Genomic DNA, 27633 nt, shown 5'->3' on the forward strand with positions numbered 1-27633 from the left:
CTTTTAAGCTGTTTCAAGTGCAATATCAGCGATGCAGCTACAGAAAAGGCTGAATTTAGACATGTTTCACAGTTCAGGATGTGTCAGAAGTCTTGAGGTTTTTAATGAAAGTGTTTGCTGCATGCTCTTGCGTAGGGAAGGCACGTGTGCGAATGGCTTTCTAGCGTGTTGAAGAGAGACCTGAGAGGCACTGAGCCATTCTGAAATACTGAGTGGGAAACTTGTGTGACTACAGGTGAGCCTTCATGCAACTATAATTACACGTGTATCGACAACCGACTGCAACAGTCAATAGAAGAAAAGAAATACATCAACTCTGTCTCAAGCAACCTCGCAAAAAATCACGCTCACTTAAAAACAAAAACAAACAAGAGAAATGCAAAATTCTCTAAACAAACACAAACTGTTGAAAAAATGACATTTAAAGAGGAAGTGTGTCATTTCTGCACTTACTGAAGCACCTAACATTCAGTTACAGTAACTCATGACGTCTCAACAAGAACACACAGTCCCATATCTTTTACTAGTGCTATATTATTTTGCTCCCAAAATGGTGTGGTTACAGCATGTACCTTTAGGGTTTAACTAGTAAAGTTAACTAGCCAAGTTTTAAAACCACTGAACCAATTTCCTGTTTTTTTTTTGCATCAAACAGAACAACTGTTTTCTAGGTGATATATTAAATATGTACAGTATATTTATTTTTATTTTGTTGGCAATGTAAAATGAACTGATATTTCATATATCACAGTGATTTATATATACCATTAATAGTAAAACCATTGATATTGCAAAACATTATTACAGTTTAGAATAACCGGTTTCTATTTTCATATATTTTAAACTGTAATGTATTCCCATGATACAAAGCTGAATTTTCAGCATCATTACTCCAGTCTTCAGTGTCACATGATCCTTCAGAAATCACTCTAATATGCTGATTTGATGCCATTTTGTGTTACTAATGTTTCAGTTTTTGCTGAAACATGATACATTATAAATCTCTTCATTGTCTCTTTTGATCAATTTGAATTATAATAAACACTGTATATAATCTATATCATGTATGCTTTAATTACACACTCTGTTTTTGTATATTTCGCCATTAAGGTCTGGTGCAACTAGTGGCACAAGAATCACACACTTCAACCTTTAAATGCAACACACTGAATGTATCTCCGACACACAAATCTGCTGAACAGCACACAAAGAAAACGGATCAGATCACAACACTTAGACAAAACTACAACATTTGGTCCATCGCCATTTTCGCCAGCGAGTGAAACAGGTTAGACGTAGCAGCTTCAATGCCTAACTCATGCCAATCACAGCTCCAGAATAGGCACAAAGTTCAAGTATGCTCAGGCATAGACACCCACATCAAACAGACAAGGTCACCTGACCCTGACAAATAAGTTGTTAACAAGTTTGTAACGCTATTCTAAACGCCGTTTCCTTTGTCTTCCACTTCCTTCTCATGTTTGTCCTTCTTGTATTTGTTAGTGGCATTCTGCGTCAGGCTATCATATGACAGCGGAGAGGACGTTGCAGGCGTTGCATCAGAGTTTTCCCAAGCGCTGTTATTATCGCACTTTTCATTGTCAACAGACTCTTTATTCGGGAACTTCCCGTTTTGCTGCCTGGTCTCTCTGTACGCATTACGGACCTTCTTTATACTATGTCGGACGATGTGGTTCCTATAGGCTCTTTGGATGATTGCAGCAGACATATCTTCATGCTTCCTGCGCAGGGTTGTGGTGATGGGCTCGTAAGAGGACTTCGAGGGGTTGGAAGCCATGAACCTCTCTTCCATTTGTCCGCGTAGGATGTCCATCTCGCCACCTTCCCCGAGAACCCGTTTGGTGAAAGCGAACAAGATATCCAGACAGTGAATGCGTTCGCCGCTCACCATCGGCAGATCCATGGAGATCAGCTGCAGTCGGTTGGGCTTGGGGATTCGCAGAGGAGGATCCAGAGAATTGGCGAAGTCTGACAACTTGTCGTAATCCATGAACTGCGAGGCTTTCGGGTCGAACTTCTCCCAAACCTCGTAAAACCTATCGAAGTCGTCTTCGCTCAAAGGGTCGGCGCTCTCCTCCGTGGCCACGCTGAAGTTCTCCAGGATGACGGCGATGTACATGTTCACAACGATCAGGAAGCATATGATGATGTAGCTGACGAAGAAGAAAATGCCGATGGGCGGGTTCCCGCAGTCGCCTTTAACCTGGCTGCCGGGGAAGGTTTTATTCGGGTTGCATTCGGACTCATTGGTAACTAACATTGGCGCCAGAAGGCCGTCCCAGCCTGCCGAGGTGGTGATCTGAAACAAACACAACATGCTGTTGCCAAACGTCTCGAAGTTGAACATGTCATCAATGCCGGCCGATTTTTTGACGTAAGCGAAGTTGGACATGCCGAAGATGGCGTAGATGAACATGACAAGGAAGAGGAGAAGACCGATGTTGAAAAGGGCAGGAAGTGACATCATCAACGCAAACAGAAGGGTCCGTATTCCCTTGGCACTTCGGATAAGACGTAGCACGCGGCCGATCCGGGCGAGGCGAATGACGCGAAACAAGGTGGGTGAGACAAAATACTTCTTAATGACTTCTGCCAGGAACATGCCTGCAACGACAGGAGGATATAGTGATTTTTTTACAAGCAAAATGACAGATTTTGTGATTATCAAAATTTGCTGAAAATGTTATTTTTAAAAATATATTAGGTGAGAATTTTTTTTTTAATAAAATAGGCTTTTTTTTTGTGTGTCCTTCTAAATTCTGAATCACTTTTAAACAAGATATTTTCAAGTTATTTTTTTCTTTGAAATACAATTTAATAACTTGTTGTGACAAGTGCAACAGTATATAAATTAATTTGATAGTTGTCGTATGTCCAAAAAAATTTATGCTGAAGGCTTGTTTATTTTGTGTTTTACCAAACTGTACAAAATAACTTTTAAACAAAACTGAATTTGAGTAAGTGCATAGATGGCAGCAAGTTTATTAGGCTGCTGTCACTTTAAGACCTAGGACCATATTTACTAAATAGGGCAAATTAGCAAAAGAGTGGAATTCCAAAACAGCGCTGATGGGCGTTTAAGACATGCTTTCTTTGAGCGTTAAATAATGGCACAAATACCAGTAATTTGACGAGCGCAGATTTGTCCACGCCTTTACAGTGCTAATTCTTCACTGCACGTCTTTAAAATCTTAAAATCTTTTAAAATCTTGTTATCTTAAATCTCTACATATTATTTTAATGATGGTTTGTGCTGGCGCAAGCTGTGAGTAAATCTGGCCCCTAATGCACAGAACTAATATACTGACTGACGCATACTTCATTTTCCCCCAACTATTTATGTTCACAAAATATTGGTCACCAATTTGACCATTCAAACATGTGACCATTGGTGTTTTCGGTTATTGCGCATAATTATTTTTTACATCAAGCACACACCACTCTTTATTTTGTCATTAATTCATGCTTCTTTATCACACTAATGTGTTAATAAATAAGTAGTACTGCACTTTTTGTGATTATATTGCAGTTAAATGTTTGCTGGTTTGTAGAAAAGAAGATATTTTGTTGATTTTGCATTGCATTGGTTGATCACGCAACTGCAAAAAATGGAGGGAGTATTAAAACAATTGCTTAGTAAAGGGTCAGTTCTTCATCATACTGCAGATCTTACCAACTATAGACAGGATGACCACGATAAAGTCGAATACATTCCATCCTACGGTAAAAAAGTACTGCCGTAGCGCGGCCATCTTTAGCACACATTCGCTGGTGAAGAGCACAATGAAACCAACATTGATCCAGTACAGCACTCCCATCATTTGTTTATTCCTTGACTGCTCTTCTGTCTCCACCATCATAGTGACCATATTGAGCGAGATAAGGACCATAATGAAAATGTCAAATGCCTGTTTGGTTACGAGGTCAAAGATGAATCCTTGAATCTTGTTCTAAAAATAAATGAGAATTAATACATGAAAAGATGAACATCAACTCAATGTTTGTGCTTCTCTATACCACATAACAAAAGCGGTCGTGATTTATACCAGGAAATCTTAACAGCAGTCTATACATATAGAAAAATTACCAAAAACTTTAGATTTATGGAAAAAGAACAGATTAGAGATTCTGCCTCATTTTGCATTTCATAGAAAAAAAAAAGTTATGGCATGATATGATGACAAGAATGTTTTTAAAGAAATGCTTACTTTTGGCCTTGGAATGGGTTTTTGAGGTTTTTTTGAGCCTAGCTTCTTCATAGCGTTGTAGTATTTCTTTTGCTCTTCTGTCATGAAAATGTCTTGACCCCCAAAGTAAAGACAGAAAAGACAGAAAGATCATTTTGGGACTGAAACGGCCTGACTGTATATACTTTGTAAAAACCATTTTTGTAGAGCATCCTTTGAGTACACACACTTATTATATATAGTCAGAAATATCTGACTCAAAATCATTTCAAATGCTTTTTTTTGCAGGAAACTAGCATTAAAAGAAACATCCAAAATTAGAAGCTGATGGCTTTGTCGTCAAGCTTATAGTATATATACTTATCTTTTTCTTCTGCTGATTGAAGTTGTCAATGATGACGCCAATGAAGAGATTTAATGTGAAAAAAGCTCCAAGGATGATGAAGATGACAAAAAAGAGGTACATATACAGATTCCCCTCATACTCTGGTTGAAAATTTACCTGCTGAGATGGAGATGATTATAAGAATGGTGAATCATAATTGTGAATGAAATATTACTGAAGCAGCTGTGAAATGACAATCAAAAAAGACTTACATTGCGAGAGTCTACCGCTGCATACATAATGGGCATCCACCCTTTAAAAGTGGCCTTGACAAAATGAAGGAAACTTGACATTTTATTTTTTGATTTGTGTAATTATTTTGCATGGGAAATAATATTTTATGATAAAATCAAAATCAAAAACTCTCTCATATTTATTGACCATCAAATGCATAGGGCAACCTTACCACTTGTAGCAGGGCCAGGTATCCATTTCCTACATTGTCAAAGTTAATCTTCAAATTTCTCCAGTCGAGTTCATTGGGGTTTCCGAGACACTCCGTTATATTACGGATATCTGTGGAAGACATTCGCTTTCCCGAGGTTTTGTTTACACATTCGTAAAACTTCCCGGCGAAGTAGTTGACGCCCACAATGCTAAAAATGAGCCAGAAGATGAGGCAGACCAGTAGGACATTCATGATGGAGGGGATGGCGCCCAGAAGAGCATTCACAACCACCTGCGTCAACAGAAACATCACAAACTCACAAAGCGTCATGAATATTGTGCAATCGTCACGGAAGCACTTTGTTTTACAGATCATTCAATGATTCTTTTGCCGCAACTCAAAAATGAACTGTAAAATTATATTATATTGGTAAAATATTGTTTTTTTTCTCATGTTTATCTAGTGTGTTCATCAAAATGTGCCTTCTATTGTACAGTATTTTCCATTAAACATTTTGAATCTTCTTAAATATAATGGTCGATTGGATGAAATGATTTTTCATTTGAGTGAAATAAAAGCAGCATGCTGTTAGGTAATTTCAGAGTAAAAACATCAATATTGATATCACGTATATAACTTTTTGCCATATCACCCTGCTCTATTATAGGCCTGATACACCAGTAAAACTAAGTGCATCCGTATTTTATTCTGTTGACATTTGGTAAAGAGAGGAAAACACATGAGTGCAATGAGAGTCTGCCGAGTGTGTAATGGTTAGTAGTAACAATGACAGGAGGACACATCATATCCGGCAATGACAATAACGATCGAGGGAAGCTGGGAAAAAAGAAAGAGGAATGTTTTGTCTGTTTTATAGTTTGGATGTTTGTGCAAAGTTCAGAATTGAGCAATTTAAAGAAATTAGGCTGCTAATATATAAAATATAAATGATTAAACATATACAGTATAAAATATAACATTTTGAATATATAATCTCCCCCTCTCTCTCTCTCTCTCTCTATAAAAGTGAATTTAACCTGATAATCTGTGATGATAAATGATAAATAAATAATACAATTATAATTTTGTATTTTATTATAATATAATTTATATATTTCACATATTATTTTAAATAAAAAAATATGGATTTATATATAAATAAATAAATAAAATTGTCTACTACTTCAATTCATATTCAGGAATCGAAATGCTATTTAGATGCCTCTCAATTCAGTTCTGAATGACACACAATCTTGACAACCTTGGCATGAAAAAGCATGACCTTTAAGAAGTACGGTGAAGCCACAGTATTAACGTTTACTGTAAATGAACGAACACAAAAAGAAATGAAAGCACATGTTAAAGGCACTCAGCAGCAATGGCACATCCGGATGCACGGTGCATTTCTAGACACTGTCAATACAAACAGAGGAGAGATCAGTGATTGCCACGTGAGGGGAAGTCATTGCAACGTCACAAGCGTTTGGTCAATAGCAGCACTATTGACCCCCACCCCTGAGCTTATTACATAAAGCAGCACGTCAATGCTCCCTAACATCGCTTGCAATTCACAGCTTGTAATTGTTTAGTAAAACAGCACAGATGACGATGACCAGACACAGGATTATGTCACAATTGAATTTCAATGGTTTCAAGCACGCTGCTGCCAATAAGAAGTTCTTGTTCATTGTCTTTTAGGACGATTTCAATTTAATCAATTTTACTCAATTTCTAAAAACATTTTAGAGAAAATCAGACACAAATCCATCTTATTATCTGCACTGTCTAAAATGAGGAAAGTGTAAAGAGGTTGCTGTCAGTCTTGTTAACTGATCAGGTTTATTGGGGACTCATGCTGTTACACACTTTTAGCTGGGACAGTGAAAGGACGAGACAGAGGGAAAAGACACAATCATGATCTACTGTACAACAGGCACACATTTCTCTCTGCACTCTACAAGTCAACATGAAATCAATTTGAACCTCATTTAGACTGTATATTCATTTTTTCAAACCTGTTTTTTAATATTTAATGTATACTTGAATAAATCTATCATGAAAACAAGTTATCCACTGTTTAAATTGCTACAATCTGGAGTAGAAACGTATTATCTCATTAAAAACTTGTTATCGGCCTATAATACATTTTTATTTTTAAACAGCCTTATGTTCAATTTAAATGTTTGATTACAAATCACTTTAATATTACATTAAAATTATATATGATAAATTACATTATAATGTAATTGCTTTCCTTGAGACTATACTACACTATACGTGATTGCCTAAAGTCATGAACTGAATCAAAATTGAAATTGAATCAAATCAAAACATAAAATTAAACAGTATAATTGTTCTTTCTTATAAAAATCACAATGTTAACCCAGAGCTTACAATGGTGGTGTAAAATCTCAAAACCTGACCAACCAGGGTTAAACACTAACCAAGATAACCCCGGATTAACCCAGAAACGCACTGAACTGACATTTCCAAGTGTGAAAAGGCCAAAAGAACACCAAAGGCAACTAAAGGGTACATTTTCAATGAATTCAGGTCTGCTTCCTAGTCAGCTAGCCTTTCATTAGCCGTGTTTACACTGTCGAGCTTAAACCGGGCGTGCTAGTGTGTGCCAGGGCCAGTCGCGTTTCCACTGTCACTTCATCGGGGCTTCCTCGGGGCCAACGGCCAGGGTTTTTTGGCCCGACGAAAACCTTGGACCAAAGCGGGCCAGCTGGGGCTAGAGGAGGAGTTATGAACAAAGGAGGAGTTTCTCCGTGTCTGAAGAGCGTCAGCTCCGCGGATCATTTTAGAAAGATAACAGCTATAACACCAGTTTTAAAAACTTTTGAAAATAAGTTGAGTTCAAAACTCACTCTTAGTTAGCAGCGAGTGTTTAAAATAACTTGATCTGATGTGGATTATAATCACCAAACAAGGCAGAACTATTTATAAGCGATGTAAAAGACTATGCTAGCTAAACAATAATGTTACCATAGTAAACATGGTAAATGCAACCACTTGGAGAAATCAGACGTCAGCTTCTTATTCTCTATCACAATTGTGTATTTATTTAGTAACATATTTTATCTGTCATAAGTCTCATCTCGAGAGTTTAGCTCTGCGTAGCATATGTCATCAAAATATAATAATGATTTTTGTTCGGGAGCTTACAGAGAGTCTGCGCTGCAGATCATTTCAGAAAGCTAACAGCTAAAACACCAGCATTAAAAACTTTTTTGGATAAGTTGAGCTCAAAACTCACTTTCAGTCAGCAGCGAGTGTTTTCAATAACTTGATCCGATGTGGTTTATAATCACCATACAAGGCAGAACTATTTATAAGCGATACAAAAAACTGCACGCTAGACATTAACATTACTATAGTAAACATTGTAAATGTGACCATTTAAAGAAATCAGACATCAGCTTCTTATTCTCTATCACAATCGTGTATTTATTTAGTAATTTATATTATCTGTCATAAGTCTCGTCTCGCGTTTAGCTCCACGTAGCCTATCATAAAGATGATAATGGAGCTTTAAACAGAAACGGACTCGACTGAATAAGCAGGCTATTTTCATAAAATAGAAAAAAAAATATTTTTAACATTTATTTATTTATTTATGTGTGACTAATTTTGAGTCCTGATTAATTATTTCATTATGATCAATGTATCACTTATTCTATAGTAAAACATTGATGCTTTTGGATTTGAATATTTAACAAAGCATGCAAATAAACAGCCGCTTTTATCGTGTGTGATCACGCATGTTCCAGTGATTTATTTCTTAGTTTTCTGATAACTTCTCTTTGTTGGTGAAATGATGGGGTTGCGTGACGTTGTTCATGAGAGGCGTGTAAGGGGCGTGTTTTAGTGACGCGCAGCGGAGCTTCAGGCTCGACTGTGGAAACCCTGCACTATTCTGACCTCGGTGCTACTGGCCCGAGGCTATGAGCCCCGCCTGGCCCGTTTTAAGCCCTGGCTCGCACTGGCCCGACAGTGGAAATGCGGCTATTGATTGAATAGAGTCCTCTCTACAGTAGTCAACAATTGAAGTGTATCAAAACCTTTCATCAAAAACCAAAACAATACCCGTTCTTGTCTTAGGACAGCTTTGATTAACTTTTTTGATCCATTTCTAACATTGACTACTGTAAAGAAGTCCTTATATAGATGTATATGATCAAATTCCATTATGTTTATATGTAAGTTGATTTTAAAAATAATGATTTATATATGTAAATGAATAAATAGTCCACATTAAGAGATTTTACCCTCATTCCCTCAAAGCGTGAGAGAGCTCGGAGCGGTCGGAAGGCTCTCAGGGTTCGGAGAGATTTGATGGCGCCCAGCTCTGAATAATCCAGGGCGTTGGCCACCAGGCTGATCAGAGAGACCTACACACATCAACAGAGCTCATTAGGAGAAAAGCAGTCTCTGCGGGTTCTTCTTCTAAATGTACAAATGTCTAGTTCACTCTCCCAACTGTTATCAGACAGCAATACCCACATGCATAACACACACAAAAAAGCCATCCTTTCCAATGCTCTCTTGATAATGGTGCTTTTATTGATGTGCACCTGCTGTCTGCGTTGCTTTAGCACTCAGTTCACTAATCAAAGACTAATCAAATCTCGCTACTTATCGCAAATATCTGCAAACTTGCAGACAAAGTCTGAGCTGAATGCCAAATAGTGATTTAGTAATTTCACTGTCAAGAATTATAAGTGAAGGAATTATTTATTTATTATATATAACTATTTATTTATTATACATAATAACTTTTATTTCAGCTACAGTAGTTTCCAATGCAAAATATTTACCTGATAAACTAAAATAAAAAGCAAAATGTTTTTTATATATTAACAAAACTTTAATGAAAACTAAAAAGAAAACAAAAGTTATTCAAAATAGTGATAAAGTAATAAAATCTATAATAGTATCTAATCCCTATTATGAGGAATGAAATGATATACAGTACAGACCAAAAGTTTGGACACACCTTCTCACTCAAAGAGTTTTCTTTATTTTCACGACTATAAAAATTGTAGAGTCACACTGAAGGCATCGAGGGCTATTTGAGCAAGAAGGAGAGTGATGGGGTGCTGCGCCAGATGACCTGGCCTCCACAGTCACCGGACCTGAACCCAATCCAGATGGTTTAGGGGTGAGCTGGACCGCAGACAGAAGGCAAAAGGGCCAACAAGTGCTAAGCATCTCTCGGGGAACTCCTTCAAGACTGTTGGAAGACCATTTCAGGTGACTACCTCTTGAAGCTCATCAAGAGAATGCCAAGAGTGTGCAAAGCAGTAATCAAAGCAAAAGGTGGCTACTTTGAAGAACCTACAATATGACACATTTCCAGTTGTTTTACACTTTTTTGTTATGTATATATTTCCACATGTGTTAATTAATAGTTTTGATGCCTTCAGTGTGAATCTACAATTTTCATAATCATGAAAATAAAGAAAACTCTTTGAATGAGAAGGTGTGTCCAATCTTTTGGTCTGTACTGTACGTATAAATTAATGACAGCATAATTTTCAGTTTTTGGTTTTACATACACCTTGCAGAATCAGCTAAATGAAAGTAATTAAAAAATATATATATATTTAATGCATCATGCTTCTTTCTTGACCATCAGTGAATGTTTGCACTATTTGTACGAGTCCATCAAATAAAGTAAAACATCATTTAGACTCTGCTATGCTAGAAAGGGTTTGAATATGCAGAAGATCCTGAAAAAAACAAAAGACAAGCAGGACCTGGAGGATTTTTCTGAAGAACAGTAGTCAATGTACATGCTCATAAGAAACAAGAGACAGACATTGCAAATCATACAAGAAGTATCAAGCATATGGGAATTTTTGAATGGGGTCATTTTTGTTAAATTCATCCATTATTTTTTCTTGTGGACTATATGTAAACATCTGTATGTGAAATTGTTTTATCATTATATAGATTCTGCAAGGTGTATGTAAACTTACGACCACAACTGTCTCTGTAATCTTGTGCAGCACATATTATATTTAATCAAAAGCTGAACCTACATCAACAATAATAAAATCCAGCCAGCACCAGAGATTGGTGAAGTATTTGGCAAAACCATAGGCGACCCATTTCAGCAGCATCTCCAGAATGAAGATGTAGGTGAAAACTTTATCAGCAAATTCCAGGATGGTCTTTATGGTCTTCCTCGAATTAAGGTAAATGTCCTCAAATGCCTGAAAAATGTTGGAGATGTGAAGATATAAAGGGTTAGAATTAAAATACTGATTTTAAATGCCCATAAAAACCAACAATATTTGTGTGTCCCATGTATTGTTCTGTCATTAGCTCTCGTCAAACTGACGTGAAAAAAACGTTGAAAGCGATTCAAGGCTGTACCTTGTGACACACTGACAAACAAAACAACACATGCACTTCCCTCACCAGAGCGCCACTGCTAAGCAGAATCATGAGGATGATGAAGCTCTCAAACCAGCTGTGCTCCACGATATTATAGCACGTCTGTCTCAGCAGCCACCATTTCTTCCACATGCCCTTTTCTGCATCCACCTGGCAGCACGGGAACTTATGGACACACCCTGAAAAACAAAGTATAGATCGGCAGAAATTAACAAATAAGGTGGTGAGTAAGTATAATAATGAGTTTGATGTAAAAAGACAACGTGGGATGGACTATCATGGATTATTATTTTGTCCAACATAAAGCAACGGTTTGAAGTTCAAATGTCTACAACGTCTACAAACATGCAGCTTTAAACTTCACATTACATTAACTGATGGACTGGAGTGGTGTGTATCACTTGTGGATTATTGTGATGTTTTTATCAGCTGTTTGGACTAGGGCTGTCGCGGTTAAGAAATTTCCCCCGCGGTTATTATGGGTGGCTCAATAGCGCGATATGCGGTATTACCGCCGTTTTTTTTTTTTTTTTTTACATACCTAATTTATCCTGATTTTGCTGCATACAAAACTCTATCGTTGAGTTATGTAGCATATATTGTTGCTTTTTTTAACTGACAGAGACGTTTTAAAACATTTTTATTTATTGTTAAATGCCAAACAGCAACAAGAACATGCGTTTCCCAATAATTTTATTTTTTTTAAGAAATCAAGTTCTAACATGTATTACATGTATGTGCGCGCGACTTTGGACAGCAGCGGAAATCTAGACTGATTATCGCGTCACCACTGGCCCACCAGGACAGTGGATTCGCGCTGCAGTCGATGCACTCCTCATGCAGATAGCGTGTGAGCTCGTTATCTGCTCACGCTCTCTTGGGTATGGGCACTGACGCAGAGGTTGTCCGTGACTTCAGCAGGTATTCCTGTTACTTTCACGGCTGTATTTTAAAGATTTCGCAAAGGCTTCAGCTACTCCTAACTGTCGGCCGGTCTCAGCTGTTCTTTTTGATGTTGCTGCGCGATCTGATGCTTGAGGGGGCAGCTGCGCTGGATGACAGGGGACACTCGAAAACGCTTAACATGGCTTAATGTAGGCTACTAAGACAGTGATATTAACACACCAAACTCACTAAAAATCATACTAATAAAGTATACTATCTATAAAAAATCAGATGAGCCCTGAATATGAATGCAACTCATTTAATAACAAGTTAAGCCTTTTCCTCCCATAGAAAACCGTTATAAGAAAACGCTTAATGTGGCTTAATGTACTAAGACAGTGATTTTTAAAAACCAAACTCACGAAACATTATACTAATAAAGTAGTATACAATGTACAAAAAACAAAACAAAAAAACAGATGATCCCTGAATATGAATGCAAGTCGTTTAATAACACGTTAAGCCTTATGATGGTTTTCTATGAGAGGAAAAGGCTTAACGTGTTATTAAACGCGTTGAATTCATATTCAGGGATCATCTGATTTTTTGTAGATAATATACTTTATTAATATGATGTTTAGTGAGTTTGGTCTGTTAATATTACTGTATTGGTACATTAAACCACATTAAGCGTTTTTCCCATTAAGCGTTTTAGAATGTCCCGATGACCTCAAATTAGATGTATTGCAGTGTCACAGGAACCTTTTTTGCAGCACATTTTGCATATCGGCTCATCTATATTCGCTGGCTCGTCCTTTTCATTGGGTTGAAAGCCAAAATGTTCCCAAACTGGCAACGTGACATTAGGTTTTGGGACGAGATCGAGTGCCTCCCATCGTTTCAGCCGGCCTATTCAAAACTAACGAAGCACCATAAAGCTACAACGGCTCACGAGAAAATTACAGTCGTGACCATATTGTATCATTAATATAATTTATTTAACATTGAATGCACAGTGACAAATTGAAAAAAAAAAAACAATAAGGCCTCATAAAAAAAAAAAAAAAAAAAAAAAAAAAAACCTAAACACTGCGGTTGCCGCGGTTTCTGCGGTTGCTATCTTTCCTCTGCGGTTTGCTTGTCAATAGCGCGGTATTACAATTTTGCGGTTATCGCGACAGCCCTAGTTTGGACTCTCATTCTGACGGCACCCATTCACTGCAGAGTAGGGCTGGGTATCGATTCAGATGTTCCAGATCGATTCGATTGCGATTCACAAGCTCTCAAATCGATTCGATTTCGATTCTCGATTCGATTTCGATTTTCGATTCGATTTTCTATTAAGACCGACAGATTAAAAGTTAAGACCGACAGATTTCGGCCCGAGCCCGACAAGTACATTTTGATTGACAGCTTTTTAAAAGCCCGAACCCATTTACGGCCCGACATTATTCAAATGTACACGCACGCAGCTCTTTTGCCTTTTGTCAGGAATGAGTCATTTTACATGGTTTAACATAATTTATACATGACTAACGTAATAGGCCACTTGGAAGTTTGAACAAAGAAATAAAATAAGTCCTCTGTAACATTGTAATATCTCAGCACTCTATAAATAGCATAGGCTCATTTAGCATATAAATAGGCCAACGCACCAATAAATACAAGTCTTTCTTAAAAAATTTAATTAAGATAAATTCTAAATTAAGATGGGTATTTGGCAATAATTAAATTAATTAAGATAAAGGTTCTGCCGGATTTGCTTCGCCATAGCAGCTGACATAATTAAAGAATAATGCCAACATTAGCTTATATAGCCTACTCTGTCTACATTATGCATTTAAGACTCAAATAATATTTAGTTATTATTTGAAAAATATTTACTCACCAAGATTAGGTAAGGTCTACCTGTTTTTGTGGAGGAAAATGATTGAATCCACTGTACATGGCTTCAGCGCGTTCCTGCGCTCACTGATGGTGCGTCATTATTCACTCATTATTCTCATTATAAACAAGGTCAAAACTTTTCCAAACCTCAGACTTTGCTTTAGTTGCTGGTGCTACAAAAAACGTAATCGTCAGAGGAAAGCCTCCGTTTCAACTACTCAGCATACATTTTCGCATCTTTCTCGCGCTAATCGAAACACATTACATGACCACTCATTTACCGCACAAGCCCAAGCCCGAGCCCGGCCCGATTGGCAATAGGCTTCTTCACACTGCCTGAACATGTGCAATTGTGATTTTGAAGACTACTGACCACGCGCACCTGTCCGCGTGGTCATCTGCTCAGAGCCTAGGTACACACTCTCCGATGGCGATGTTTACATCATGCAAGATGCAGTCTGGACGCGAACGGGAGCATGACCTGACGCGCGACATTGCAGAAAATGTGCGTTCACAAATGTAGCCTATGTTGATCCAAATATGGAAAGCACTTTCGAATTTAATAATACGAGGTTCTCTCCAGAGATGTTTTGCCACATTTCTTCAATTAAGGATGATTGCTGCGTAGTATATGGTGTTTCCATTTGCTTGAACTTCTTCAAGTGAGTTGCAAAAGTTGTGTGTGTGTGTGTTCAGAAAATGGTGGGCAGCATTTGAATTCGTGACGGGCCGTGGGTTCAGAACCACTGCTTTAAACTGAAGGAAAGAATGACAGGTTCGTTGGTAACATCGCACAAGGCACATAAGAGGGTGACATCTAGTGGAGAAGATTTGTAATTAGATTAACGCTAATCTTACGTTCAATGTCTGCGGAAATAAATATGGAAAAAATCGATTCATGACCTTTGAGAATCGATTTTGAATCGACCACATTTTAAAAAACGATTAATCGAAAAATTGATTTTTTTTACCCAGCCCTACTGCAGAGCATCCATTGGTGAGCAAGTGATGCAATGCTACACTTCTCTAAACCTGTTCTGATACAGAAATAAATTAATCTATATCTTGGAGGGCATGAGGATGAGGTCATTTTCAGCAATCTTTTTTTTTGTCAATTTTTGATTAAACTTTTCATTTTTTCAAAATACTTTTAACTAACTAGTTTGAAGGCAGGAACATCAAAAGCAAGACTTTTTATCACATTAACTATGAACATGCCACACTATGTTCATATTTAATAATGTTCATAGTTTTACAATCACAAAGTGGTGCCATAAATTTTGTCCATACATTTCCATATTAAGAACTGTTGTTTAATGTTCCTGTTGTGAAATGTTTGTCTTGAAATAGTTAAAAAAATATTTATTTAAAACAAACACCACTTAGTTATCCAATGCTATGGCATTTGGACGTTTTAAGCCTGACTTAAGCTTCAAAACATGTAATAAATCCATGCAAGAAAAATATGATTAATACGCATAACTTTTATACAATAGAAAAAGCATTAAAAACAGAGACGGAACACGTGATAAAAACCAACAATATTTGTGTGTGCCATGTGTTATTCTGCCCATTGTCATTAGGTTAGTTAAATTCAAACACTATTGAAAGTGATTTGAGTCTTCACATTGAGTGACGCACAGACAAATAAAACAATGTGCATTTCCCTTCAGAATTTTTAAGTGTTTATTTGGGCCCATTGTAAATAACATGGCATTTCCCACCGATCTAGTGGAGTTGAGTTAAAGGACAGTCTTATTATGGTGAAGAAACGATTAGCAGCATCACCTGGTGTGAAACAGGCTTCTGGATCCGTAGATTCCTCAAGTTCAGAGTCCAAAGCATCTTCTCCATCTTTACCGAAGTGTCTGAGGTCCACCGTGCTGCCCTCCGAAGAGCTGGGAGCCACGTCAGACAGCTTCTGCAAGAGCAGCACAGACACATGTTACTATGACAACACGGAGGAGATGATACATGTGCACAGGGTCAGTCAGTCGTTTCAGCTGAGTCACTGTGCAAAGTAGAAATAAGGCTTGCTTGGTGTGATTTCTCGAGTTCTTAAAACCATTCATATAGAATATGATGTTTTGGTTTCTTTTAAACAGTGGTGTACTTAACAAATTGCTCTTTCTTTAACCCCTTTGAATCCGTGTATCATTCGATCATTCGTTTTTTGTAGTGGTGTACCCGACTAAGGATTTTCATAGTTGAATCTTGCTGATATTTGACTGATAGTCGAATCATATGTTTGGGGGTGGGGCAAAATACACTGAGTCAAGTCAGTCAAACATAATTACTGATGTTAACACACAGGGAAAATGTGTAACAAATGCCTCACAGATACAAACGGGCAGGGGCGTCATGCATTTATGATTTTTGAGGGGGCACATTTGGGGGGGGGGGCATCGGGAGTATAAGTCATTCTACGAAAGCACTGTATAACTGATATAGGCTTATTGTTTTACAATTTTTTTTCCTTTTTATTCAAAACAATTCCAAACATGCTTAATATATCAGGAAATATCTCGTTTCTCAAATATGTGTAGGTAAACGCGTTTTGCACCTTTATAGATTGTTATTTGATCAATATATGGAAATGTAGTGTAATCTATTAACTACACATAAAAACCTGACTTTTTACTTAAGTGCCATATCATGCCATAAAATATTTTTAATACGACTGAATTTGCATTTAATGTACATTTTAATAACAATATTGTAAGATACTTATTTTAACACTTTCATTTTACAGAGAGTAAAGAACATTTACATTATCAAAAAACATTTTCATTCAGTCTAGCCAGAGTTCAGGCACTCTCAAAAACTCCCATTAAAATCACTGAAGCACTTTACATTATGAAACGAATATCTTACTTACATTCGTACGCACATCTGCACTTTTTTGTTGTTTCTGATGAGAGAATTCGCTAAATAATTCAGTCAGCGAGTAAGTGAACAAAACCCTCACTTTGAATGGGCACGACGCCTCTGCAAACGGGGTAATGTTTATATGCTTTGATGCACCGCTGAGGACGATATCTCCAGCCCCACTCCTGACCCAGAGACCAGCCAGCCACCATCTCGCCACACGGAGCCAGAGCCCACCGCAGCCGCAGAGCCCGAGCCGATTCAGGACGTCGAGAGCGCGACTGACCAGGTGTGTGAGCCGGCAACACCGTGCATCGTGGGAGTCCTCGTGGAGATCGAGGGCGTGGAGGAAAGCCCTGCCCACACTCCTGCGACTGAGGGTGAGCTGTATTCGATCTCGGGAAATATGGAGCAACTTCTGGATCTAATTGACTGGTCTATGGAGGTAATTCCTGTATCCCCTGTTTTTCCGCTGGTTCCATCCAGCCCTGATCCCCTTGTATACCCTCTCAGTCTCCCACTCCTACCTCCTCCAGTCAGCTCCTCTGCTCCATTACCGCTGGTTCCGTCCAGCCCTGAATTTTCTGTTTCTCCGCTGGTTCCGCCCAGCTCTGAATTTTCGGTCTCTCCGCTGGTTTCGCCCAGCTCTGAATTTTCTGTCTCTCCGCTGGTTCCGCCCAGCTCTGGATTTTCTGTCTCTCCGCTGGTTCCGCCCAGCTCTGAATCTTCTGCGTCTCCGCTGGTTCCGCCCAGCTCTGAATCTTCTGTGTCTCCTGTACTCCCTCCCAGCCTCCCTCTCCCACCTCCTCCTAAACCTGCCAGTCCCTCTGCTCCACTACCGCTGGTTCCGTCCAGCCCTGATCCTCCTGTGTTTCCTCCCATCCTTCCTCTCTCTCCTCCTCCTAGACCAGCCAGTTCCTCGTCATCTCTGCTGGTGCCAGTCAGTCCCGCAGCTCACTCTCAGTCCGCGCCATCTGGGCGCAATGGTTCGCCGCTGGACTGCCAGTCTCCAGCTCCGCCTTGGCATGTTAAGGCCCTGTCTCCGCCTCCAGCCTCCGAGCCCTGGACTCCTCCTCGGTCCTTCGACCCAGCGGCTCCGCCTTGGCTCCTAGCTCCCTCGTCTCCACCGTGGCCTGTCATCCCACCTGCTCCACCGGGCTCCCTCGTCCCTCCGGCTCCACCTTGGTCAGTCGTCGACCTTCCGCCGCCTCGGGACTCCACTCCTCTGGTTCCACCTCATCACTCCATCCCTCCGGCTCTGTCAGGCTCCTCCTTCCCTCTGGTTCCACCGTCATCCTCCGTCACTCCGGCTCCACAGCGGTCTTCCAGGACCCCGCCTCCGCCTTGGTCGCCAGAGCCTTCTGCTCCACCTAGGCCCTCCGGGTCCTCGACGTCACCCTGGCTCTGCTGCTCCATCTTGGGCTCCTCACCCACCGGTGCAGTCTCCTCCTGTCGGCCCCCTGGTGTCGTCGGCCGCTTCTCCACCATGGCTCCTCCCGCCGTCGACTCCACAGTGGATTGCCGTCCTGGCTGGTCTCTGGTGGACCATCTGGCTCCTCCTGCTCCGGGCTCCTCCCTGGCTCCTCTCTCCATCCACTCCGCCCTGGTCCCTACCTCCATGCTCCCTCGTCACCTGCTCCTGGCCTGCTCCTAGCCCGCCTCCAGAACCCCCACCCTCCCTCCGCTGGTATTCCTCTTGCGGTGCGAGGACGGACCTTTCCGGGAGGGGGCGAACTGTCACGTTTATGAACTTTTGGTTTCCTTATTTGGTCATCTTCCTTTTCTTGTTTTAGTTAATTGATTGATCCTCACCTGTCCCCAGTTCCCTCATCACCTGTGTGCATAAATACCCGTTCTGTTCAGTTCCTCCTCGTCCGTGATTGTTGAATGTTATATGTGTCTAAGCTGTATGTTAATGCTAAATGTAAATCTGGTATATTGTCTGTATTCTCCGTCCTCATCAGTAAACTCCTTATTTTGTTCCAGATCCTCATCTCGCACTTTATTTTACGTTTAGCACTACCTCACCTGTAACAGCATGTTTATTTTCTTTATTTTATATTTCTTTATTTTATATTATTATCGCGCTGGCTCCTTTATGTCCCAAAAAAGCGTGCTTTATCTTGCACTCTCCGCACAATATTTGGTATAGCGCACGTATCCGGGTTTAACGTTAAAACATCGTTACATGCTTGAACTGTTTTATATCTTTAGATTTTATTTTAGACAATTCGTGATGATTTGAGAAGGCTAAACTGATCAAACATAGATCAACTCTCTTTCTGTGCTGGCCCCTTGTTGCTTTAAAAACAAAACTTATAGGCCTGTTTAACGATCAAAAACTGCTCCAAACATACAAAACTGAACTATTTTAATAGCTGAAACGGTATAAGCTGTTTTGGGAGAATAGGGAAAAAAGACGGGCTGAACATCAAGAGTTGCGGGGCAAACCGAAAGTTGATGCCGATCGTCCAGCACTCTTCTTCACTGCTCCGACTTCACGTTTGTAGGCTACCCTGTGTGTTTTTCCCCATGTAAACACTAAAATAAGTTGTAAAACTTAAAGTTATTATTATTTTTTTATTAATTGTGTTCGGCATGGTGGGCAGCGTGTGATTTCATGACGTGCCGCGGGTTGAGATCCACTGGTTCAGAGCTACAGGATTTGTGGAGTAGCAGGATCCCCAAATAGATTGAAAAAAGTCATAATAGGAACAAGAAATACTTCCACTACTACTTCGTTTGTGATGGTCGTTTATTTTTTAGATATTAAGACACAATGTTTTCAGTTTATTGATGACCTGACTTTGTCCTGTGAATGCATTGCAAATAGAAGTTATTGAATCACTAACAGTTCCTCTCACATGACGACAAATTTCTTCATCCACCCAGATGAGGAGAAGCGCTTTAATTTCACTGTCGCTTCAGTTGGATGACTTTTATTTTCTTAAACAGTGCGTGAATGCGTCACATCATTATGATTGGCCCGGAGTAGACGTCTTACGTCACCGCATTCTGAACTCGTACGTGCTCATTCCGGTAATTTTCCTTCTGCGTTCACACACAGCAGAATTCCGGCAATTTACTGGTAATGTTACAATTCTCATACCGGTAAATTGCCGGAACGAATGTACCGGTATTTTTTTAAAAGATCCTGTTCACACATGATCTCTTTACGGCAATTTACCGGTAATTACCGGAAAAGTCTGTATGTGTCAAAGGGCCTAATGTAGCACAAAGACATTGCAACGGTTTGTGTTAAAATTCTCAGTTTGTGTTCTACTGAAGAAACAAAGTAACCTACAGTACATCTGGGATGCCCTGGGGTTGAGCAGATAAACATTTTCATTTTTGGGTGATCTATTCCTTTAACCACATTAAAAAACTCTTCATTTCTCTTCAAAAAAAAAAAAATCATTTCTGGCCTTGAAATGGGGGGTGGTGGGGGGTGATGAGGTTAGGACAATGGCCCGGCGAGGAAGAAGGAGCCACAATTCAATAATGTTTTGGGGGCCCGGAATCCATAGCGGAGCCCCTGATTGTACAAACACTGAAAGTTGAATAAACACTGAAGCTGAAATTATATTAAGCCTGTCCTGGTGAACATGGTGAAGTCTGCTAAACATAAACCATCAGTTAGATTTTCAGCTAATGCAGATTGTGGAATGATGCAAGCATGCTATGATGAAATTAATATGCAACCAAGACGTCTGGATGGCTCAAGACCTTTTCTGTCTAATGTCATTTCGACAATCAGTGAGAGGAACAATGCCACTGGTTTGGATATCTACTGTAGTATGTTTCAGTAATGGAACTCCCAGATAATAGTGATTACTTTGGATAGTTATTGTTATGCATTTATGAATTTGGCAGACGTTTTTATTCAAAGCTACTTACATTGCATTGAAAATATGCATTTTATCAGCTCATGCATTGTGTGGTAAGGTTGCTATCACAATGCTCTACAAGTTGCCTTCAGACAAAATCTTCAATCAATCCGCTGATGTCAAATACTCTGTGATCCTTTATTAGAATTGTCCAATTAATTTAATTCTGAATAAGAACCGTTTCTTACGGAAGTTTTAAGCGGCCATGCATTATAATTTTTTTCCTTCTTGTTTTCTCATTAAAACGACTTAATTTTCTTGTTATCTCGACATAACGAAAGTCGTTTTCTCATTATAACGACTTAATTTTCTCGTTATCTTGACATAACGAAAGTCGTTTTCTCATTATAACGACATAATTTTCTAGTTATCTTGACATAACGAAAGTCGTTTTCTCGTTATAACGACTTAATTTTCTCTAAGAAGTTACAAAACTGTGCCAGCAGGTGGCACTATAGACCTGAATATAACTGATGGGGTGTTGTTCACTATCCACTTTACTGTACGCGGACCTTCCTCGTGATCGCTATAATTTGGGCAATCTTGTTCATTACTGACATTTAATTAATTCATAAATGTTAAATGCTTGAATCAATATGATTATTTTGTGTATTAAGTTCTTGCTAGATGAGTTTCACCAACAGTATTGTAGACGTTATTACCTAGGCGAAGCAAAATTTGCTGAAATATAGGCTACAGTAAGAGCGCCTGGCATGGTTGTCCATCAGATGTGTGTCAAAGTTGAGTTCGTTACTATAGCAACAGTAAAACTGTCATGTCGTAGTAACGAGAAAACAAACTTTCGTTATGTCGAGATAACGAGAAAATTAAGTCGTTATAATGAGAAAACAACTTTCGTTATGTCGAGATAACAAGAAAATTAAGTCATTATAACGAGAAAACTACTTTCGTTATGTCGAGATAACGAGAAAATTAAGTCGTTATAACGAGAAAACAAGAAGGAAAAAAATTATAATGCATGGCCGCTTAGAACTTCCGTAGTTTCTTGATTGTCAGCTCTGTATAGCTGTGTATGCATTTGCAGAGAGACCTGAAATCAATTGCAACTCAACGATTGAAAGAGAACCCTAACACCATTATCTATGACTGAAGATGAACGAGAATGATATGGCAGGATCTGAAGTGTCTAAACAAGCCAAAAAAAAAAGAAGAATTTCTTAAGTTTTTTACTAATAAAATTAAGAACTTTAGATCAGTGTTTACTACCACCTCATCTGCTACTCCACCTGGTTGCTCAGGGGTACTGGCTACTTTTAACCAATTTCAGCCCATCTCTCTAATTGAATTGAGGAATTTAGTATCACATATGAAACCTCCTACTTCATCTTTTGATTCTATCCCCTCTTCTATTATAAAGGATGTTTTTGATGTAGTCGGTCCCTCCATTCTGGTCATCTTAAATCTAGTCTTGCATCCGGCACTGTCCCTACATGTTTTAAGCATGCGGTTGTCCAGCCCCTGCTCAAAAAACAGGATCTCGATGTTAAATTCCTAAATTACTACCGTCCCATTTCTAAGCTTCCTTTTATCTCTAAAGTTTTGGAAAAAGCTGTTCTGTCACAGCTGCTCCCCTTTTTGACCACTCACAATATACTAGAACCTTTTCACTCAGGTTTTAGATCATTTCATAGTACTGAAACCGCTCTGCTCAAAGTAACCAATGATCTTCTCCTTACACTAGATTCAGGTGATAATGCCATCCTGATATTATTGGATCTTAGTGCCGCCTTTCGACACTATCGATCACAACATCCTCCTTACTCGCCTTGATCAGCAGGTGGGCATTAGGGAGACTGCATTAAATTGGTTCCGTTCCTATCTCAATGATAGGACTTTCTCAGTATATATTGGCAAGTTCTCCTCATCCTCTGCTTCTGTTTTATATGGGGTCCCTCAGGGGTCCATCTTGGGTCCTATGCTTTTTAGCCTGTATATGCTCCCACTGGGTGACATCATAAGGAAGCATAACATCTCTTTTCATCTCTATGCAGATGATTCACAGTTGTACTTGCCTCTAAAATCTAGGGATTCCATACAATCTCTTCTGGCCTGTCTCGAAGACATTAAAACTTGGATGGTTAATAACTTTCTCCAGTTAAACAGTGACAAGACAGAAGTGATTGTTTTTGGTTCTCCCAAGGCAAGATGCACTGTGGTACAACATTTAGGTAACTTTACTCCATTTATCAAACCCTATGCTAGAAATTTGGGTGTCATTCTTGACTCAGAACTCTGCCTTGACAAACAGATTAGTTCTGTTGTTAAAAATAGTTTTTCCCAGCTCAGAATGATTTCCCGCCTGAAGTCATTCCTATCTTTTAACGATCTTGAGACAGTTATCCATGCCTTTATTACATCACAGCTGGATTATTGCAATTCCCTCTACTTGGGCCTCCCACAATCATCACTAAGACGTCTGCAGTTAGTACAAAACGCAGCAGCGCGTCTTTTAACTGGCACTAGGAGGCGCGAGCACATCACCCCCATTTTGGCATCTTTGGATTGGCTCCCAGTTCCTTTTAGGATTCAGTTTAAAGTTTTATTGTTTGTTTTTAAGGCACTTGATGTGCCGACCTTGTACAACCATACTCAGTTCAAAGGTCACTGAGATCCTCAAACAAAGGGCTCCTGCTTGTGCCGCGCTCACGGCTTAAACAGAGAGGTGATAGAGCCTTTGCAGTTGTTGCCCCACGTTTGTGGAACCAGCTCCCCAAGGATATTAGATCTGCCCCCTCCATTGCTGCATTCAAATCCAGGTTAAAAACTAATTTTTATTCATTGGCTTTACTTGTTCCCTAACCTGGTACTTCTGTTTGTTTTCTGTATTTCTGTTTTGTGTGACCTGATATTGAAGGCTTATTTTTATTAATGTTTTATATAATTATGATTATTGAATCTATGTGTTTATATTTTTGTTGTCTTTTTAGCTATTCATTTTACAGCACTTTGGTCAGTTTTGCGCTGTGTGTAAATGTGCTTTATAAATTAAAATTACTTACTTACTAATCCAATAGATAGAAACATATTCTTTTTTCATGCATGGTAAAAGCTGTCTAAACGGTTAGTTGGGAAGCATATTGAAAAGGTCTTACAGGTCTCCTCTCATTGTAAACCTTGAGAGCATCTAAAAATGCTGTGAGAACAAGGAAAAAACACTCACTGTGTGCTAGAATGATGGATACATCAATGGGAACAATAATACAAAATAATCTGTTGATGTCTAAGAGGCAAACATTTTCAAAAATCCCTGGAATATATATATATATATATAAAAATCCTGAAAATTTTCCAAAATTTCTGGAATTTTTCCAAAATTTACTGGAAATTTTCCACCTTTTTGCAACCATAATCAGAGATCATGGCTCTTTTTTGGGTGCTGGGGGATTTTTATTCCAATTTACACCCAATTTAGCTTACCTTCAGGCCATCCAAGATGTAGATAGAAATTTTTACTAGATGTAGAAATTTAGCAATCCTGTTTGAACTCTCATTCTGACGGCCCCCGTTCACTGCGGATGATCCACTGATGAGCAAGTGATGTTATGCTACATTTCTCCTAATCTGTTCTAAAGAAGAAACAAACTCATTTATATCTTGGATGGCCTGAGGTTGAGTGAATTTCCAGATTTGAAATTCAGAGTGAAATTACAATTTTTGGGTTAACCTGCCCTTATGAAACAAGAATATATTGCAGTATATTGGAAAATATCATGTAATATATTAGGCATATATTCTTATATATATTTATTTTTCCAATATATTGCAATATATTGAAAGCGGCAATCATTTGTATATTTTGCAATATATTATTTAATATATGTATCATCAATATATTATTAAATGTATTCAAATATATAAAATATTAGAAAATAAAAACAATACAATACAATATATCACAATATATTTTAAGAAATATATTGGTAAATATATTTTCCTTTCGTAAGGGTGTAATGTGCTGAATTACATATAGTAGGTGCATGGTAAATAAAAATGACATTTCAACTTTCTGTGGGAGGCAGTTTTATTCAATAATTTGTGCCTGTTATTCCTTAAAATGCTTCCTAGTGCCAATTTAGGATTTTTGAGTGTCAGTTGAAATCATATCACCCTTCACAAACCTAAAGCAGTACACATCTTAGAACAACTTCAAAGAGATTGGCATACGAATGCTCAGTGTATAGATGATTATATGCCAAAACCCCAGACCGCCACATCCTCGTTTCCCAGCAGAAAGCAAATGAGTGTGTTATCATGAGGCTAGCATTCACACTCAGCACTTTAATGGCAGATAATGCGATCTGAAGACTGATATTCCCTGACCTCTCTTGCATAGTGGGTCAAGCTACATGTTGATGTAATCCACAATGCACTTACTGCAATTAACCCGACCGGAAAATATGAGAAATTCAGTGACACTACTGAAAAGCTTTCATTTTGGCACCATGTACGTGACAATAACAACACCAAATGACTTTGGTTATGGTAGTTTACTCACCAAAAGACATCTGTTATTCAGGTATTTAGACATGAACTAGGACCTTCAGCGAACACAAATTAAAAATGGCTTCTAGCCTAAATTATGTGTGCATTATACCAGCCTGAAGCATGTGATGATATAAATGATACAATGTGCCATCAATAGCAGTTTGTTTCCACAAGTTAGGGTGCACTGCTGTGATACAGCAAATAAAATTCACACAACCACCATTTGAAGAGTCCTTGGGTGTGCACTTATGAATGTGATGTTGGAAAACCACTTGTCTTTAGGGTCCCCTTTTTGCGGTTTTAATGCATATTCAATGATCGAATCACGATCGGATTACACTTGACCACATCAAAATCCAGGAGTAAATGCACCCAAGATGCTTTGAGATCAGATCACTACAAAACTCATGTGTGGTGTCTAAAGAAAAATGTTGATAATTTAAATCATTTAAGTGCCATATCAAATGTAGCTCACATTTGCCCGGCTGGTTCTTGGTATCTCACTTCCTTCCCCAAATACAAGTGAAGTGTGAAGTGACATTCAGCCAAGTATGGTGACCCATACTCAGAATTCGTGCTCTGCATTTAACCCATCCGAAATGCACACACACACACTGTGAGCACACACCCGGAGCAGTGGGCAGCCATTTATGTTGCGGCGCCCGGGGAGCAGTTGGGGGTTCAGTGCCTTGCTCAAGGGCACCTAAGTCGTGGTATTGAAGGTGGAGAGAGAACTGTACATGCACTCCCCCCACCCACAATTCCTGCCGGCCCGGGACTCGAACTCACAACCTTTCGATTGGGAGTCCGACTCTCTAACCATTAGGCCACGACTTCCCCCAAGCATTTCTAAACCCTAATAACATCCTATACTGTGGTGAATATTCATAGAGAAGGGATTGCTTTATCTTAACTTTATTATCTTTTATCCATTAAATGACAAAAATAATCTTAATTATGTAATTTATCAATGTTTTAAAATTTGGCTAATGTCAGAAATGCTTCTGACTTACATTATACCCTACTGTTAAAAAAATGTGGGGTGATTAAGATTTTTGGCTGCATATTGCTGTTTTAATTTAAAAGGGGACAATTTGTTCTTAAAGTGATAATTCACCCAAAAATGAAAATCACCCCATGATTCACTAACCCTCAAGCAGACCATTTTTTTATGATGGATGGATGCAGTTTATTGGTTGTCTATTGGACTATTGAATATCACCCATTCTCTGCGATTATACAGTTTGAAAGAGCAGGACATTTTTAAATATAACTCTGATTGTATTCGTCTGAAATAAAAAAAGTCATAAACACCACGGATGGCTTGAGTAAATTATGGGGTAATTTTAATTTTTAGGTGAACTATCCCTTTAAAGGTATACTCCACCCCAAAATGAAAATTGTGTCATACAGTAAATGACTTATCTCCATGTTGTTCCAGACCCGTAAAAACTTTGGAAGATCATGGGGGTAAGTGATTAATGACAACATTTAAATTTTGGGGTGGAGTATACCTTTAAGGTCCTGACTGTAGCTATATTTATACCTAGTTTAGGGATGAAAGGAAATGAGAGTGAATAATAATAACAATAAAACACATTTGAGACAAAATTAGTTCTCTCTGCATTAACACAGCCAAAAAATTTTTTTTTTAAGTATTCACAAGGGTTAAAAAATGTATATGTAAAGGGGACTTAATTTCTGCTCATCTCCCTGGTCTATCTGAGGTTTAAAAAAAAAAACTTAAACCAGCAGGCTTACCTCTTTATCGTCTAGGTCTGAAGAAAGGCTACTGAAATCCTCAGTGTTGAGGCACTCAAAGTCTGACTCCTCGACAGCGATCGGGACACTGACGGTCAAGCTTGGGTTGCTGATAAAATCCTCTGTGTCACTATCCATGTCCGTACTTCCGATGCCTTTAACCAGCTCTAGTGAGGTGTGGTTGGAGGTTATTTTCTTGCAGTTTCTCAAAATTATGCTCCCATCTATGGTTTTCTTTTTCGGCTTCTGCTTTCTTATACAGCCACTCCGGAAGAAATTCTGAAGGCAGGCCTTGACTACAGCAAAACCTTTCTTGATTCGACCAACCGCTATCTGCAGGTTGTTCTTTTCAACATCTTCTCCGGGGGCTGCGAGGTTGTCGGCACTGAATGAGCTGAGCAGCAGAGCGAGGAACAGGTTCAAAACCTGCAAAATTTGGAAGGAACCAAC

The 27633-nt window shown here is 38.9% G+C and overlaps 1 protein-coding gene across 3 annotated transcripts in view; it reads right to left on the reverse strand.

The window, feature by feature from the left end:
• Positions 1 to 871: 871 nt before the first annotated feature.
• Positions 872 to 27633, reverse strand: part of LOC132095532 (sodium channel protein type 2 subunit alpha-like) — a 69571-nt gene continuing 42809 nt past the window's right edge. For all 3 annotated transcript variants that reach the window (XM_059500621.1, XM_059500619.1, XM_059500620.1), the window contains 11 exons: positions 27184 to 27609; positions 15950 to 16082; positions 11414 to 11568; positions 11032 to 11205; positions 9256 to 9378; positions 5000 to 5272; positions 4806 to 4859; positions 4573 to 4710; positions 4230 to 4334; positions 3695 to 3971; positions 872 to 2625 (listed from right to left, as the gene is read on the reverse strand). In XM_059500621.1, coding sequence (XP_059356604.1) covers positions 1442 to 2625; positions 3695 to 3971; positions 4230 to 4334; positions 4573 to 4710; positions 4806 to 4859; positions 5000 to 5272; positions 9256 to 9378; positions 11032 to 11205; positions 11414 to 11568; positions 15950 to 16082; positions 27184 to 27609 — 3042 coding nt within the window. In that variant the 3' untranslated portion in view covers positions 872 to 1441. The remainder of the gene's footprint in view (positions 2626 to 3694; positions 3972 to 4229; positions 4335 to 4572; positions 4711 to 4805; positions 4860 to 4999; positions 5273 to 9255; positions 9379 to 11031; positions 11206 to 11413; positions 11569 to 15949; positions 16083 to 27183; positions 27610 to 27633) is intronic.

The sequence above is a fragment of the Carassius carassius genome, chromosome 19 (genome assembly GCF_963082965.1).
Source record: "Carassius carassius chromosome 19, fCarCar2.1, whole genome shotgun sequence".
Lineage (NCBI taxonomy): Eukaryota > Metazoa > Chordata > Actinopteri > Cypriniformes > Cyprinidae > Carassius > Carassius carassius.